This window comes from Budorcas taxicolor, chromosome 8 (assembly GCF_023091745.1).
Source record: "Budorcas taxicolor isolate Tak-1 chromosome 8, Takin1.1, whole genome shotgun sequence".
Classification (NCBI taxonomy): Eukaryota; Metazoa; Chordata; class Mammalia; order Artiodactyla; family Bovidae; genus Budorcas; species Budorcas taxicolor.
This window is the reverse complement of record NC_068917.1, coordinates 86,615,164-86,633,846: the sequence shown is the minus strand read 5'-3', so window position 1 is coordinate 86,633,846 and position 18,683 is coordinate 86,615,164. Positions and strand designations below refer to the sequence as shown.

At 40.7% G+C, this 18,683-nt stretch overlaps 1 protein-coding gene and 1 non-coding gene across 2 annotated transcripts in view; one reads left to right on the top strand and one right to left on the bottom strand.

The window, feature by feature from the left end:
• The window catches only part of CENPP (centromere protein P), a 233,351-nt gene extending 214,958 nt beyond the window's left edge, over positions 1-18,393 (bottom strand). Inside the window, exon 1 of the mRNA XM_052644667.1 lies at positions 18,287-18,393. Within this exon, the coding sequence (XP_052500627.1) occupies positions 18,287-18,393 (107 nt within the window). The remainder of the gene's footprint in view (positions 1-18,286) is intronic.
• Positions 7,264-7,370, top strand: LOC128052937 (U6 spliceosomal RNA). Its single transcript, XR_008199888.1, has one exon. It is a non-coding gene; the product is annotated as a U6 spliceosomal RNA (small nuclear RNA).
• Positions 18,394-18,683: the final 290 nt, after the last annotated feature.

The following is an 18,683-nucleotide window of genomic DNA, read 5'->3' as shown; positions in this document are numbered from 1 at the left end:
AGTGTTCTAACCTAAGTATCTGCTATCCCAGGACATTTCAAACTATTTAAAAAGATATGATGAAATAATAAATCTTTAGCTTCTTAAACAAGTGGAGTATCACAGGGTATTTTATACTAAGAAAGATATTCTTGGGACATTGAAGAGTATGGGGGTAAAATTCCAGAGTAACAGCATGATCTCTAAACAACACTGTAATCAGATGTAGCTCTATTTTCCTTGAAAAAGAGTAAAATTTCAGCAAATAATTGCATTAAATTGTATTTTATTTTTTGTAATCCTTTATCAGCCACAGTTCTACACTGTTGACGTCCACTGTCTTACAACACACTTTCCTTGCCTTCTGGGGCATGATTATCCTGATTCTCATTTTACATCTTGGGTCTCTCATTATCAATGCATCTTGTCTCCAATGTCAGAAGAAAATCTTCACAATCTTGCCTCTGCTCTTTGAAATATGCATCCTCTCATTCTAGAAGAATGTTTGATGATTAATCTCAGCTCTTTCAGGCCAGTACTTGTAAATCAGACTTTCAATCATCTCTCTTCTCTCTGCAAGGCAGACTGAACTTGATATCGTTCAGTTCATGTTCAATTCTCTGTGACCCAATGGACTGTAGCACAATAGGTTTCCCTGTCCTTCACTATCTCCCAGAGTTTGCTCAAACTAATGGCCATTGAGCTGGTGATGTCATCCAACCATCTCATACTCTAATAGACTCTTCTCCTTCTGCCCTCAATCTTTCCCAGCATCAAGGTCTTTTCCAATGTTGGGTTGAACTAATATGTCATTGTAGTTTTGATTTGCATTTCTATAATAATGAGTGATGTTGAGCACCTCTTCATATGTCAGACCAAAATCAGACTGATTATATTCTTTGCAGCCAAAGATGGAGCAGCTCTATACAGTCAGGAAAACAAGACCAGGAGCTGACTGTGGCTCAGATCATGAACTCCTATTGCAAAATTCAGACTTAAATTGAAAAAAGTAGGGAAAACCAGTAGATCATTCAGATATACCCTAAATCAAATGCCTTATGATTATACAGTGGAAGTGACAAATAGACTCAAGAGATTAATCTGATAGACAGAGACCCTGAAGAACTATGGATGGAGGTTTATGGCATTGTACAGGAGGCAGTGACCAAGACCATTCAAAAGAAAAAAAAAATGCAAAAAGGCAAAATGATTGTCTGAGGAGGCCTTACAAATATCTGAAAAAAGAAAAGAAGTGAAAGGCAAAGGAGAAAAGGAAAGATATACCCATTTGAATGCAGAGATCCAAAGAAAAAGCAAGAAGAGATAAGAAAGCCTTCCTCAGTGATCAGTGCAAAGAAATAGTGGAAGATAATAGGATGGGAATAATGGAAACAGTGAGAGACTTTATTTTCTTGGGCTCAAAAATCACCGCAGATGGTGACTCAGTCATGAAATTAAAAGACCCTTGCTCCTTGGAAGAGAAGCTATGACCAACCTAGATAGCATATTAAAAAGCAGAGACATTACTTCACAAAAAAAGTCTGTCTAGTAAAAGCTATGGTTTTTCCAGTAGTCATGTATGGATGTGAGAATTGGACTACAAAGAAAGCTAAGTGCTGAAGAATTGATGCTTTTGAACTGTGGTGAAGGAGAAGACTCTTGAGAGTCTCTTTGACAGCAAGGTGATCCAACCAGTCCATCCTGAAGAAAATCAGTCCTAAGTGTTCACTGGAAGGACTGATGCTAAAGCTGAAACTCCAATACTTTGGCGACCTGATGCAAAGAACTGACTCATTTGAAAAGACCCTGATGTTGGGAAAGATTGAAGGTGGGAGGAGAAGGGGACGACAGAGGGTGAGATGGTTGGATGGTATCACCGACTCAATGGACATGAGTTTGAGTAAGCTCCAGGAGTTGGTGATGGACAAGGAGGGCTATGCGTGCTGCAGTCCATGGGGTCGCAAAGAGTCGGACATGACTGAGCGACCGAACTGAAATGACTCTCTTTTGTATTTACTATCATTGTTTGGTTTCTAAAAATTAAATAGATAAAGCTAATGAAAAAAGAAGAGAGGTAATCTGCATATAAATGAGTTCCTTCCAAGTGAATATTAAACAACATCACAGCAAACTATGAATGAAAACTGATAAAAAGAACTAAGTAATCACATTAAAGGACAGACATGCAGAACTCCAGAAAGAAGCTGCGGCTGAGAAAAGGAAAACTAGGGAGTTATTGGTTAAAGGGTACAAAGTTTCTCTTCAGGACAGTGAAATCATGTTAGAGATGGATGACTGTATAATACTATGAACTAAACTATATACTTTAAAAGGGTTAAAATGGCAAGTTTTATATTATATATAATACCAGGAAAAAAAAAAAAGATATCACATTGGAAATCACAGTAATCCAAGTCTACGCCCCAACCAGTACTGCCGAAGAACCTCAAGTTGAACGGATCTATAAAGATCTACAAGACCTTCTAGACCTTGTAGAACACCCAAAAAAGATGTCCTTTTCATCATAGGGGACTAGAATGCAAAAGGAGGAAGTCAAGGGATATCTGGAGTAACAAGCAAATTTGGCCTTGGAATAGAAAATGAAGCACGGCAAAGGCTAACAGAGTTTTGCCAAGAGAACACACTGGTTCTCAACACCCTCTTTCAAAGACACAAGAGTAGACTACACATGGACATCAACAGATGGTCAATGCTGAAATCTTATTGATTATATTCTTTGTAGCCGAATATGGAGAAGCTCTATACAGTCAGCAAAACAAGACCAAGAGTTGACTGTGGATCAGATCATGAATTCCTTATTGAAAAACTCAGACTTAACTTGAAGAAAGGAGGGAAAACCACTAGACTATTCAGGTATGATCTAAAAATCCCTTACAATTATACAGTGGAAGTGACAAACAGATTCAAGGGATTAGATCTGAAAGATGGAAGGCCTGAAGAGCTATGCATGGAGGTTCATGACATTGTACAGGAGGCAGTGATCAATTCCATACCCAAGAAAAAGAAATGCAAAAAGGCAAAATGGTTGTCTAAGGAGGCCTTATAAATAGCTGAGAAAAAAAGAGAAGCTAAAGCAAAGGAGAAAAGCAAAGATATATCCATCTAAATGCAGAATTCCAAAGAATAGCAAGGAGAGATAAGAAAGTCTTCCGCAGTGATCAATGCAAAGAAATAGAGGAAAATAATAGAATGGGAAAGACTAGAGATCTCTTCAAGAAAATTAGAGATACCAAGGAAACATTTCATGCAAAGATGGGCACAATAAAAGACCTAACAGAAATGGTATGGAGCTAACAGAAGCAGGAGATATTAAGAAGAGGTGGCAAGAATACACAGAAGAACTATACAAAAAAGATCTTCATGGAAGAAATCTTACTGACCTAACAGAAGCAGAAGATATTAGAAGAGGTGGCAAGAATACACAGAAGAACTACACAAAAAAGATCTTCATGACCCAGATAACCATGATGGTGTGATCACCTAGAGCCAGACATCCTGGAATGAGAAGTCAAGTGGGCATCAGGAAGCATCACTACCAACAAAGCTAGAGGAGGTGACAGAATTCCTGTTGAGCTATTTCAAATCCTAAAAGGTGATGCTGTGAAAGTGCTGCTCTGAATATGCCAGCAAATTTGGAAATTCAGCAGTGGCCACAGGATTGCAAAAGGTGAGTTTTCATTCCAATCCCAATGCCAAAGAATGCTCAAACTACCGCACAATTGCATTCATCTCACGTGCTAGCAGAGTAATGGCTCAAAATTCTCCAAGCCAGGTATCAATAGTATGTGAACCATGAACTTCCAAATGTTCAAGCTGGATTTAGAAAAGGCAGAGGAACCAGAGATCAAAGTGCCAACATCTGCTGGATCACTGAAAAAGCAAGTGAGTTACAGAAAAACATCTACTATGGCCTTATGGATTACACCAAAGCCTTTGTGCAGATCACAACAAACTTTGGAAAATCCTTTAAGAGATGGGGAATATCAGACCACCTTACCTGCCTCCTGAGAAATCGGTGCAGGTCAAGAAGGAACAGTTAGAACATGACATGGAACAACAGACTGTTTCAAAATTGGGAATTGAGTACATCAAGGCTGTGTAGTGTCACCCTGCTTATTTAACTTAATGCAGAGTACATCATGCAAAATGCCAGGTTCGATGAAGCACAAGCAGGAATCAATATTGCTGGGAGAAATATCAATAACCTCAGATACACAGATGACACCACCCTTATGGCAGAAAGCAAAGAACAACTAAAGAACGTCTTGATGAAAGTGAAAGAGAAGAGTGAAAAAGCTGGCTTAAAACTCAACATTCAAAAAACTAAGATCATGGTATCCGGTCTCATCATTCCATGGCAAACTGATGGGGAAACAATGGAAACAGTGAGAGATTTTAATTTTGGGGGGCTCCAAAATCACTGCAGATGGTTAACCACAGCCATGAAATAAAAGACGCTTACTCCTTGGAACAAAAACTATGACCAACCTAGACAGCATATTAAAAAGCAGAGACATTACTTTGCCAACAAAGGTCTGTCCAGTCAAAGCTATGGTTTTTCCAGTAGTCATGTATGGATGTGAGAGTTGGACTATAAGAAAGCTGAGCTCTGAGGAACTGATGCTCTTGCACTGTGGTGGGGAGAAAAATCTTGTAAGTCCCTTGGACTGCAAGGAGATCCAACCAGTGAGTCCAAGGAAATCAGTGCTCAATATTCAGTGGAAGGACTGATGGTGAAGCTGATGGATGGACTGGTTCTTTATTTCAAAAAGACATTTATCAATTTTCAGTATCAAAACAGTTACACTATTGCTTTTTTTTCTCCCAGTTGGTCCCCAAAGAGACCACACCAAAGGAGAGAACATTTTAAGCCAATTAAGCTGCAGGATGCACACCTAACAGACCTCACTGAAACCTCATCAAAAAAGGGGGATTGGGTAGGGAAAGAAACTATAAAAGATCAGCACACTGCTAGCCCACAGACTGTACAGAGCTCTCATAGGCAGAGGGGTGACCAGTGTGCCTCAACTCCAAAGAAGCAAAGTTCCAAAATAATATAAAATTTTAAAAGTTTTGTACATAAGCTTTTCAAGATTTCTCCAGCACTAACCGATATAAAGCACAATGAGATGGCACTTTTAGAGACAGCAGCTTCAGACCAAGAAAAGGGTGATAAGATGAATTTCATATGGCTAAATCAGTGGCAAAACATAATTTTCTTTCCTTTCTTCCAAGTAGGCAGGACAGCAAATAAGTGGTCACTTCAACATAAGGGGCACATGATCCATTCTGTGAGCAGTTGGGAACAGGGTAGAGCTGGGACAAAGATTTGGTCTCAGAGGTTTCACCATCTTAATTGTTTGGTCACTTCTGATATTAAAAAAAAAAAAAAAATGTTGTCCAAAGATACCATAAAGCTGAAAACCTAAACAGCACTTTTTCTTTTTTTGGGGGGTGGCTAACTCCTCCCGGAATCATCTTTCTGGTTTGGCAGGTACTTTTTACAGAGCAATGAGGTTTCCCCAAATGGAGCCTTTCTCTGGGCTGCTAGGCTCTCAGTAAGGCAGGCCCAAACTTTTTCCCTTTCTCTCCGGAGAAGGCAATATGCATTAAGCCAAAACGTTACCTTCCAAAAGTGAGAACGGGATAAGACTGCTGCTTCAGAACTACAGAATTATCTGGAATGTTTTTTTACAAATGGTTGTTACATCAACAACAAAAGAGGTAATTACAAAATGTGTACATCACAACACGCTTTTAAAGACACTTTGCATTGTGCCCACATTCCCTTAAACATTGTTCCCAAAGGGGCTCAGCCTCTAGCCCAACTGGAATCTCTGGGGAGAGGCAGAGACAGTTTGGTGAGAAGGACACAGGAGCAGGCAGGTGGGAGAGGTGGCAAAAGGAGAAAGCTGAAACTCCAATACTTTGGCCACTTGATGTGAAGAACTGACTCCTTGGAAAAGACCCTCATATTGGGAAAGACTTAAGGCAGGAGGAGAAGGGGACGACAGAGGATGAGATGATTGGATGGCATCACCATCCAATCACCATCCAGAACATTGAGTCTGAGCAGGTCTGGCAGTTGGTGATGTACAGGGAAGCCTAGCGTGATGTACAGGGAAGCCTAGCGTGCTGCAGTCCATGGGGTTGCAAAGCGTCAGATACAAGTGAGCAACTGAACTGAAAAAAGACTCATTCATAATAGTAATTTGTTTTGAACAAAATATCATTGGTCCGTTGCAATTAATGATGTTATTTTGAATGAACTGGGGTTATAGGCTTTACGGTTTTGTAATTTATTATTCGCATATTTGCCTTGCTGCTGCTGCTGCTGCTGCTAAGTTGCTTCAGTCGTGTCCTACTCTGTGCCACCCCAGAGAGGGCAGCCCACCAGGCTCCCCCATCCCTGGGATTCTCCAGGAAAGAACACTAGAGTGGGTTGCCATCTCCTTCTCCAATGCATGAAAGTGAAAATGAAGTTGCTCAGCTGTGTCCGACTCCTAGCGACCCCATGGACTGCAGCCCACCAGGCTCCTCCATCCATGGGATTTTCTAGGCAAGAGTACTGGAGTGGGGTGCCACTGCCTTCTCCAATATTTGCCTTAGTAGCATATATTTTTTGCCCAAAACTAGGTGTTCACAAGAAGCTTTTTTTCTTTCAAACCAAATCTACCCAAAGACTTCAGTTTAAAAGTCAATGATCTAGGATTCTATGAAGATGGCAAAGTAGGAAGAACCAGGAATCTACTCCCCAGTTAGGCAGCAATTGCAAGGCAGAATCTAACTCAGGAGACTGCTGAATGCTTGCAACTTCACAGAAAATGCTTAAATGTAAATGCAGTAAATTTGGGGCAATTTCAGCTCTTAGTACAGTAAGTAGCTATGCCTACTCAAAAAACATGGCAGGGTGCTGTGCACATATTCTGGGAGCAGTTTGCATACAGCTTAGGGGAGCAACGGTGGGCAAAAAGGACTGTCCCCCAATATTGGGTACATGTGCTCCAATTGCTGATTGCTGCTTCTGATCACAGAGATGCAGACAAAGAGGTGGCGAGTTATTGTTTCAAGCCCCTACCCTCTGACTGAGATAACTTTAAGGATATTAAAAGAGCTGCTGCTTTTTGTTTCCCATCTTCATTATCTTACCTTTTTAGGATTCAGACATTAAAGACTAGGACATGCAAAAATCCAACTAAATATATGGGAAAAATTATAAAATGATGTACATACTGAAGGAAAAGCTCAGAAAAGACGTAATTAGTGCTCACTTCGGTGGCACAAATGCTAAAATTGGAACAAAACAGAGAAGACTAGTAATCCCCCTGCACAAGGATGACATACAAATTTGTGAGGCATTCTATGTTTTGAAATGATATGGCTCAATACAGTATAAGGCACAAAAAACAAAAAAAAGTTAGAACAATAACAAAAAAGTACAAATATTGGGGAAGGGGGGGAGAATCTGATTTCCAGAGATACTACAGTTTAAATTAAAATGTCCAGTGTTCAATAAAATATCACAAAGCATACCAAAAAAAAAAAAAGGATGGCACACTCAAAGGAAAAAAATATTCAAATGAACCTGTCCCTAAAAGACTTATTGGCAGATATACCAGACAAAGACTTTAAAATAGAAGTCTTAAAGGTACTCAAAGAAATAGAGGAAGATCTGGAGAAAGTTAAGAAAACGATGTGTAAAAAGAAACCAAAAGAATTTCAGGAGCTGAAAAGTATAATAAACAAAATGAAAAATTCACTAGAGGAACTCAAATGCAGATTTAAGAGTAGAGAAGCATGAATCAGTGAACTTGAAGAGAGGACAATGGATACAGAGATTGAGGAACAGGAAGTAAAACAATGAAGAAAAGCGAACACAGCCCAAGGGACTAGCGGGGACACAACCATAAGGACCAATGTATGCATCATGGAAGTACCAGTAGGAAAAGCAAGAGGAAAAGGGGAAGAGAGACCACTTGAAGAAATAATGGTGAAAAATGTTGATATTTGATGAGTGACATGAATTCAAAAAGCTCACCTAATTCTACCAAAAGTGAACAGCTAACATATATCCTGTTTAAACCCTCTAGAAAATTGCAGAGGAAGGAAAATTCCCAAACCATTCTACAAGGCTGCTGCTGCTGCTGCTAAGTCGCTTCAGTCGTGTCTGACTCTGCGATCTCAGAGACGGCAGCCCACGAGGCTCCCCCGTCCCTGGGATTCTCCAGCCAAGAACACTGGAGTGGGTTACCATTTCCTTCTCCAATGCATGAAAGTGAAAAGTGAAAGTGAAGTCACTCAGTCGTATCCAACTCTTAGCGACCCCATGGACTGCGGCCCCCAGGCTCCTCTGTCCATGGGATTTTCCAGGCAAGAGTGCTGGAGTGGGGTGCCATTACCATCACCCTAATACCAAAACCAGACAAAGACACCACAAGAAAATTATAGCCCAATATCACTGATGAACATAGATGCAAAAATCCTCGAGAAAAGTCTAGTGAACAGAATCCAACAAGACATTTAAAGATTATATATCATGATCAAGAGGGCCTTATCCTGAGCATGCAAGAATTCATCAATATATACAATAAATCAATCAATGTGATACACCATATTAAGAAACTGCAAGATAAAAACCATATGATTACATCAACAGATGCAGAGACAGTTTTGAAAAAATTAAACACCCATTTATGATAAAAATTCTACAGATAATAGGCACAGAAGGACATACCTCAACATCATAAAGGCCATACACATCAAACCCACAACGAACATTTTTCTGAAAGGTGAAAACCTGAAAGTATTTCCTCTAAGATCAGGAACAGAGATGCCCACTCTTGCCAATATTATTCAACATAGTTTTGGAAGTCCTAGTCACAGCAATCAGGAAAGAAAAAGAAATTAAAGGAGTCTAGATTGGAAAAGAAGAAGTAAAACTTTCACTGTTTGCAGATGATATGACACTATACATAGAGAACTCTAAGGATGCCACCAGAAAATTACTAGTTGCTGCTCAGTTGCTCAGTCATGTCCAACTCTGAGACCCCACGAACTGCAGCACACCAGGTTTCCCTGTCCTTCACCATCTCCTGGAGTTTGCTCAAACTCATGTTCATTGAATTGATGATGCCTTCTAACCAGCTCATCCTGTCACCACCTTCTCCTCCTGCCCTCAATCTTTCCCAGCATCAGGGTCTTTTCCAATGAGTTGGTTCTTTACATCAGGTGGCCAAAGTATTGAAGCTTCAGCATCAGTCCTTCCAATGAATATTCAGAGTTGATTTCCTTTAGTATTGACTGGTTTGATCTTGCAATCCTAGGGACTCTCAAGAGTCTTCCTTCTCTAGCACTACAGTTTGAAGACATCGATTCTTCAGTGCTCAGTCTTCTTTACGATCAATGCTCACATCCATATATGACTGCTGGAAAAATCACAGCCTTGACTGTGCAAACCTTTGTAGGCAAACAGCTGTCTCTGCTTTTTAATATGCTGTCTAGGTCTCTCATATCTTTTCTTCCAAGGAGCAAGTATCTTTTCTATCTTTTTTTTTTTTTTTGCAAGTGTCTTTTAATATCATAGCTAAGCATCTACACGTGGACATCACCAGATGGTCAACACCGAAATCAGACTGATTATATTCTTTGCAGCCAAAGATGGAGAAGCTTTATACAGTCAACAAAAACAAGACCAGAAGCTGACTGTGGCTCAGATCATGAACTCCTCATTACCAAATTCAGACTCAAATTGAAGAAAGTAGGGAAAACCGCTAGACCACTCAGGTATGACCTAAATCAAATCCCTTATGATTATACAGTGGAAGTGAGAAATAGATTTAAGGGCCTAGATCTGATAGATAGAGTGCCTGATGAACTATGGAATGAGGTTCGTGACATTGTACAGGAGACAGGGATCAAGACCATCCCCATGGAAAAGAAATGCAAAAAAGCAAAATGGCTGTCTGGGGAGGCCTTACAAATAGCTATGAAAAGAGAAGCAAAAAGGAAAGGGGAAAAGGAAAGATATAAGCATCTGAATGCAGAGTTCCAAAGAATAGCAAGAAGAAATAAGAAAGCCTTCTTCAGTGATCAATGCAAAGAAATAGAGGAAAACAACAGAATGGGAAAGACTAGAGATCTCTTCAAGAAAATCAGAGATACCAAGAGAACATTTCATGCAAAGATGAGCTCAATAAAGGACAGAAATGGTATGGACCTAACAGAAGCAGAAAATATTAAGAAGAGGTGGCACGAATACACAGAAGAACTGTACAAAAAAGATCTTCACGACCCAGATAATCATGATGATGTGATCACTAATCTAGAGCCAGACATCTTGGAATGTGAAGTCAAGTGGGCCTTAGAAAGCATCACTACAAACAAAGCTAGTGGAGGTGATGGAATTCCAGTTGAGCTGTTTCAAATCCTGAAAGATGATGCTGTGAAAGTGCTGCATTCAATATGCCAGCAAATTTGGAAAACTCAGCAGTGGCCACAGGACTGGAAACGGTCAGTTTTCATTCCAATCCCAAAGAAAGGCAATGCCAAAGAATGCTCAAACTGCTGCACAATTGCACTCACCTCACATGCTAGTAAAGTCATGCTCAAAATTCTCCAAGCCAGGCTTCAGAAATACGTGAACCGTGAACTTCCAGCTGTTCAAGCTGGTTTTAGAAAAGGCAGAGGAACCAGAGATCAAATTGCCAACATCCACTGGATCATGGAAAAAGCAAAAGAGTTCCAGAAAAACATCTATTTCTGCTTTATTGACTATGCCAAAGCCTTTGACTGTGTGGATCACAAGAAACTGTGGAAAATTCTGAAAGAGATGGGAATACCAGACCACCTGACCTGCCTCTTGAGAAATCTGTATGCAGGTCAGGAAGCAACAGTTAGAACTGGACATGGAACAACAGACTGGTTCCAAAGAGGAAAAGGAGTACATCAAGGCTGTATATTGTCACCCTGCTTATTTAACTTATATGCAGAGTACATCATGAGAAACGCTGAACGGGAAGAAACATAAGCTGGAATTAAGACTGCCGGGAGAAATATCAATAACCTCAGATATGCAGATGACACCACCCTTATGGCAGAAAGTGAAGAGGAGCTAAAAAGCCTCTTGATGAAAGCGAAAGAGGAGAGTGAAAAAGTTGGCTTAAAGCTCAACATTCAGAAAACGAAGATCATGGCATCCGGTCCCATCACTTCATGGGAAAGAGATGGGAAACAGTGGAAACAGTGTCAGACTTTATTTTTTGGGGCTCCAAAATCACTGCAGATGGTGACTGCAGCCATGAAATTAAAAGACGCTTACTCCTTGGAAGAAAAGTTGTGACCAACCTAGACAGTATATTCAAAAGCAGAGACATTACTTTGCCGACTAAGGTCCATCTAGTCAAGGCTATGGTTTTTCCGGTGGTCATGTATGGATGTGAGAGTTGGATTGTGAAGAAGGCTGAGCGCCGAAGAATTGATGCTTTTGAACTGTGGTGTTGGAGAAGACTCTTGAGAGTCCCTTGGACTGCATGGATATCCAACCAGTCCATTCTGAAGGAGATCAACGCTGGGATTTCTTTGGAAGGAATGATGCTAAAGCTGAAGCTCCAGTAGTTTGGCCACCTCATGGGAAGAGTTGACTCATTGGAAAAGACTCTGATGCTGGGAGGGATTGGGGGCAGGAGGAGAAGGGGACGACAGAGGATGAGATGGCTGGATGGCATCATGATGCCAGAAAGACTCGATGGACGTGAGTCTGAATGAACTCCGGGAGATGGTGATGGACAGGGAGGCCTGGCGTGCTGCAGTTCATGGGGTTGCAAAGAGTCGGACACGACTGAGCGACAGAACTGAACTAAAGCACCATCCACAGTGATTGTGGAGCCCAAGAAAATAAAGTCTGTCACTGTTTCCACTCTTTTCCCATCAATTGGGAAAAATATCAATATTATTCCCATCCTATCTATTTGTTTTTTAAATGTTGAGTTTTATGCCAGCTTTTTCACTCTCCTCTTTCACTTTCACAAAGAGGCTCCGTAGTTCCTCTTTTTCTTTAAGGGTGCTACCATCTGCACATCTGAGTTTATTGATATTTCTCCCAGCAATCTTGATTCCAGCTTCTGCTTCATCCAGACTACATTTTGCATGATGTAGTCTGCATAGAAATTAAATAAGCAGGGTGACAGTACAGAGTCTTGACAGATTCCTTTCCCAAGTTTGAACCAGTCTGTTGTTCCATATCCCATTCTAACTATTGCTTCCTGACCTACGTATAGGCTTCTCTCAGGAGGCATGTAAGGTGGTCAGTTATTCCCACCTCTTTAAGAATTTTCTAGTTTGTTGTGATCTACACAGTAAAAGGATTTAGTGTAGTCAATGAAGCAGAAATAGATGTTTTTCTAGAATTCTCTTGCTTTCTCTATGATCCAGTGAATGTTGGCAATTTGATTTCTGGCTCCTCTGTCTTTTCTAAATCCAGCTTGAACATCTGGACATTCTCGGTTTGTGTACAATGGAAGCCTAGCTTGAAGGATTTTGAGTATTACCTTGCTAGCATGTGAAATGAATGCAACTGTGCAGTAGTCTGAACATTCTTTGAATTGCCCTTCTTTGGGATTGGAATGGAAACTGACCTTCTCCTGTCTTGAGTGCAGCAGTTTCACAGCATCGTCTTTCAGAATTTTAAATAGCTCAACTGGAATTACTAGAGCTACTAGTAAAAGCACAGAATATAAAATTAATACACACAGAAATTCCTAGCATCCCTATAAACTAACAATGAAAAATTAGAAAGACAAATTAAGGAAACAATCCCATTCACCACTGCAACAAAAAGTACAAAATACCTAGAAATAAGTCTTCCTAAACAGACAAGAGATCAGTATGCAGAAAATTATAAAATACTGATGAAAGAAATCAAAGACAACACAAATAGAGGGAGAGATACACCATATTCTTGGACTGGAAGAATGAATATTGTGAAAATGACTATACTACCCAATGTGGTCTATAGATTCAATGCAATCCCCATCAAACTATCAACAGAACTAGAATACAAAATTATTTTTCACAAAACTAGAACAAAAAATTCCACAATTTGTATGGAAACACAAAAAGCCTCAAATAGCCAAAGCAATCTTCAGAAAGTAAAATGGAGCTGCAGTAATCAATCCTGCTGACTTCAGATTATACTACAAAGCAACATTCATCAAGACAGTCTAGTACTGGCACAAAAATAGAAGGAGAGACCAATGGAACAAGACAGAAAGTCCAGAGATAAACCCAAGCACCTATGGGCACCTTATCTCTGACAAAGGAGGCAAGAATATACAATGGAGAAAAGACAACCTCTTCAATAACTTGTGCCAGGAAAACTGGACAGCTACATGTGGAAGAATGAAACTACAACACTTCTTAACACCATACACAAAGACAAACTCAAAATGGATTAAAGAATTAAATGTGAGGCTAGGAATTATAAGCTTATAGAGGAAAACATAGGTAATATACTCTTTGACATAAATCACAGGAAGATCCTCTTTGACTCACCTCCTAGAATAATGTAAATAAAACCAAAAATAAACAAATGGGATCTAATTAAAAGCTTTTGCACAGCAAAGGAAACAACAAACAAGATTACAAGACAATCTTCAGAATATGAGAAAATAATTGCAAACAAGAAACAACTGACAAAGGATTAATCTCCAAAAAGCATATAAGCAGCTCATATAGCTCAATATCAGAAAAACAAACAACCCAATCAAAAAACGGGCAGAAGACCTAAACAAACTTTTTCAAAGAAGACATACAGATGGCCAATAAACACATGAAAAGATGTTCAACATCACTAATTATTAGAGAACTGCAAATCAAAACTACAGGGAGGTATTACCTCACATCAGTCAGAATGGCCATCATCAAAAAATCTACAAGTAATAAATGCAAGAGAGAGTGTGGAGTAAAGGGAACCCTCTTACACAGTTGGTAGGAATGTAATCCAACACAGCCACTATGGAGAACAGTATCAGTTCAGTTCAGTTCAGTTCAGTCGCTCAGTTGTGTCCGACTCTTTGCGACCCCATGAATCGCAGCACGCCAGGTCTCCCTGTCCATCACCATCTCCCGGAGTTCACTCAGACTCACATCCATCGAATCAGTGATGCCATCCAGGCATCTCATCCTCGGTCGTCCCCTTCTTCTCCTACCCCCAACCCCTCACAGCATCAAAGTCTTTTCCAATGAGTCAACTCTTCGCAGGAGGTGGCCAAAGTACTGGAGTTTCAGCTTCAGCATCATTTCTTCCAAAGAAATCCCAGGGCTGATCTCCTTGCAGTCTAAGGGACTCTCAAGAGTCTTCTCCAACACCACAGTTCAAAAGCATCAATTCTTCAGCACTCAGCCTTCTTCACAGTCCAACACTCACATCTATACATGACCACTGGAAAAACCATAGCCTTGACTAGACACATGGAGATTCCTTAAAAACTAGGAATGAAACCATCATGACCCAGCAATCTCCCTACTGGATATATACTGAGAAAACCATACTGAAAAAGACACATGCATCCCAATGTTCAGAGCAGCACTGTTTACAATAGCTAGGACATGGAAGCAACCTAGATGTCCATCAATAGATGAATGGATAAAGAAGACATGATACATATATACAACGAAACATTACTCAAGTATAAAGGGAAAAATTTGAGTCAGTTCTTGTGAGGCGGATAAACCTAGAACCTGTTATACAGAGTGAAGTAAGTCATAAAGAGAAAAACAACCAAAATCACAGAAGACTAACCAAACTGATCACATAGATCACAACCTTGTCTAACTCAGTGAAACTATGAGCCATGCTATGTAGGGCCACCCAAGATGGACAAGTCATGGTGGAGAGTTCTGACAAAACATGGTCCACTGGAGAAGGGAATGGCAGACCACTTCAGTATTCTTGCCTTGAAAATCCCACAAACAGTATGAAAAGGCAAAGAGATATAACACTGAAAGATGAACTCCCCAGGTCAAGAGGTGCCCAATACACTACTAGAGAAGAACAGAGAAATAGCTCCAGAAGAAATAAAAAGGCTGCGCCAAATCTGAAACAATGGTCAGTTGTGGATGGGTTTGGTGGTGGAAGTAAGGTTCAATGCTGTAAAGAACAATATCGCATAGGAAACTGGAATGTTAGGTTCATGAATCAAGGTAAATTGGAAGTGGTCAAACAGGAGGAGGTGGCAAGAGAAAACATCAACAATTTAGGAATCAGTGAACTAAATGGACAGCAATGATTGAATTCAATTCAGATGACCACTATATCTACTACTGTGGGGTAAGAATACCTTGGAAGAAATAGAGTAGCCCTCATAGTCAACACAAGAGTGAAATGCAGTACCCAGGTGCAATCTCAAAAATGACAGAATGATCTCTGTTCATTTCCAAGGCAAAGCATTCAGTATCACAGTAATCCAAGTCTATGCCCGAATCACTAACGCTGAAGAAGCTGAAGTTAACAGTTCTGTGAAGACCTGCAAGACCTTCTAGAACTAACACCATAAAAAGATGTCCTTTTCATCATAGGGAATTGGAATGCAAAAGGAGGAAGTCACGAGATACCTGGAATAACAGGCAAGTTTGGCCTTGGAGAACAAAATGAAGCAGGGCACAGGCTAACACAGTTTTGCCAAGAGAACACACTGGTCATAGCAAACACCCTCTTTCAATGACACAAGAGAAGACTCTACACATGGACATCACCAGATAGTCAATACTGAAATCAGATTGATGATATTCTTTGCAGCCAAAGATGAAGAAGCTCTATACAGTCAGCAAAAACAAGACCGGGGAGCTGACTGAGGCTCAGATCAGGAACTCCTTATTGCAAAATCCAGACTTACATTGAAAAGTAGAGAAAACCCCTAGGCCATTCAAGTATTACCTAAATCAAATCCCTTATGATTACACAGTGGAAGGGACAAATAGATTCAAGGGATTAGATCTAACAGACAGAGTGCCTAAAAAACTATAGATGGAGGTTTATAATACTGTACAAGAGGTGATGATCAAAATCATTCCCAAGAAAAAGAAATGTAAAAAGGCAAAATGGTTTTCTGAGGAGGCCTTATAAATAGCTGAGAAAAGAAGAGAAGCTAAAGGCAAAGGAGAAAAGCAAAGATATGTCCATATGAATGCAGAATTCCAAAGAATAGCAAGGAGAGATAAGAAAGCCTTCCTCAGTGATCAATGCAAAGAAATAGAGGAAAACAATAGAATGGGAAAGACTAGAGATCTCTTCAAGAAAATTAGAGATACCAAGGGAACATTTCATACAAAGATGGGCTCAATAAAGGTCAGAAATGGCATAGACCTAACAGAAGCAGAAGATATTAAGAAAAGGTGACAAGAATACACAGAACTATGCAAAAAAAAATCTTCAACTATGCAAAAAAAATCTTCATGACCCAGATAACCACAAAGGTGTGATCAGTCACCCAGAGCCATATATCTTGGAGTGTGAAGTCAAGTCAGCCTTAGGAAGCATCACTACGAACAAAGCTAGTGGAGGTGATGGAATTCCAGTTGAGCTATTTCAAATCCTAAAAGATGATGCTGTGAAAGTGCTGAACTCAATGTGTCAGCAAATATGGAAAAATCAGCAGAGCCCACAGGACAGGAAAAGGTCAGTTTTCATTCCAATTCCAAAGAAGGGCAATTCAAAGAATGTTCAAACTACCACACAATTGCACTCATTTCACACACTGACCAGGAAATGCTCAAAATTCTCCAAGCCAGGCTTCAACAGTAAGTGAACCGAGAACTTCCAAATGTTCAAGCTGGATTTAGAAAAGGCAGAGGAATCAGAGATCAAACTGCCAACATCTATTGGATCATACACAAAGCAAGAAAATTCAAGAAAAACTATTTATTCTGGAAAACTATCTATTTCTGCTTGATTGGCTACACTAAAGCCTTTGACTGTGTGGTTCACAAGAGATGGGAACACTAGACCACCTTACTTGCCTCCTGAGAAACCTGTACAGGTCAAGAAGCAATAGTTAAAACAAGACACCGAACAACAGATTATTGTTTGAAAGTAACAATTTTCAAAATTGGGAAAGGAGTATGTTAAGGCTGTATATTGTCACCCTGCTTATTTAACTTATATGCAGAGTATATCATGTGAAATGCCAGGTGGAATGAAGCACAAGCTGGGATCAAGAATGCCAGGAGAAATATCAATAACCTCAGATATGTAGAGGGCACCACCCTTAAAGCAGAAAGTGAAGAGGAACTGAAGAGCCTCTTGATGAAGGTGAAAGAGAAGAGTGAAAAAGCTGGCTTAAAACTCAATATTCAGAAAATGAAGATCCTGGCATCCGGTCCCATCACTTCATGGCAAATAGATGGGGAAACAGTGGAAACTGTGACAGACTTTATTTTCTTGGGCTCCAAAATCACTGTGCACAGTGACTGTAGCCATGGAATTAAAAGACACTTGCTCCTTGGAAGAAAAGCTATGACAAACCTAGACAGCATATTAAAAGGCAGAGACATCACTTTGCTTACAAACATCCATATAGTCAAAGCTATGGTTTTTCCACTAGTCATGTGTGGATGTGAGAGCTGGACAATAAAAAAGGCTGAGCGCTGAAGAACTGATGTCTTTGAATTGTGGTGCTGGAGAAGACTCTTGAGACTCCCTTGGACTGCAAGATCAAACCAGTCAATCTTAAAGGAAATCAACCCTGAATATTCATTGGAAGGGACTGATGCTGAGGCCGAAGCTCCAACACTTTGGCCACCTGATGAGAAACCTGACTCATTAGAAAAGACCGTGATGCTGGCAAAGACTGAAGGCAGGAGAAGAAGGGGACGACAGAGGACGAAGATGGTTGGATGGCATCACTGACTCAGTGGACATGAGTATGAACCAACTCCAGGAGTTGATGCAGGACAGGAAAGCCTGGCGTGCTGTAAAGAGTCGGACACGACTGAGGGGCTGAACAACAACTAGATACTGCTCATCATCAGTAAAGGGAAGATTTCTAAGGAGACAACGAAGACTTTCACCCTGAGTGTTACTAGTAAGAGAAAGAGAATACTTTGAAATGAAATGACTGCGATTTAATCAATTAATATATGGTAATATGTTTACAACGGGGTCCATGCGTGGGCTTATCACTTTCACCCCTGTTGTTACAGATAGTTCCAGCCCACGTCAAGTGCTCGGGAAAAGTTTGTGGGGAGGTCCGGGGCCTCACCCACCTCACCAGGTCTGAGGAATGCCACGTACCGAATCTGAGAGTCGTCGTCCCCGGGCGCCTGTGTCTCTATGCATGCCAGCCTCAAGGCAGTGATCTCGGCTTCCAAGGCGCGGGCCTTCGCCCGCTGGGAATCCATGGAGCTGTGCTAACGCGAAGCTAGCTGCCTGATTTGGGCGCGCCAGGTCTGGCTCTTCAAGCCTCGCGCGCTCCTGGAGCGAACCATTCCGGAACTCGGAGGGGGAGGCAAGGGAAACACGCGCAATTCCCGCGCCTATAACTCGGTCACGCAAGTGTCTCCGGCTAGTTGCCATCCCTGAGCACTTTTCTACAGCTGTCCTCCAGCAGTCCGTACGCTTCAAGAGAGCTGAAATCCCTCTCGAAGCCCAAGGGAGCAGCTATCCACCCCGACCGGGTGGCAGCTTGGAG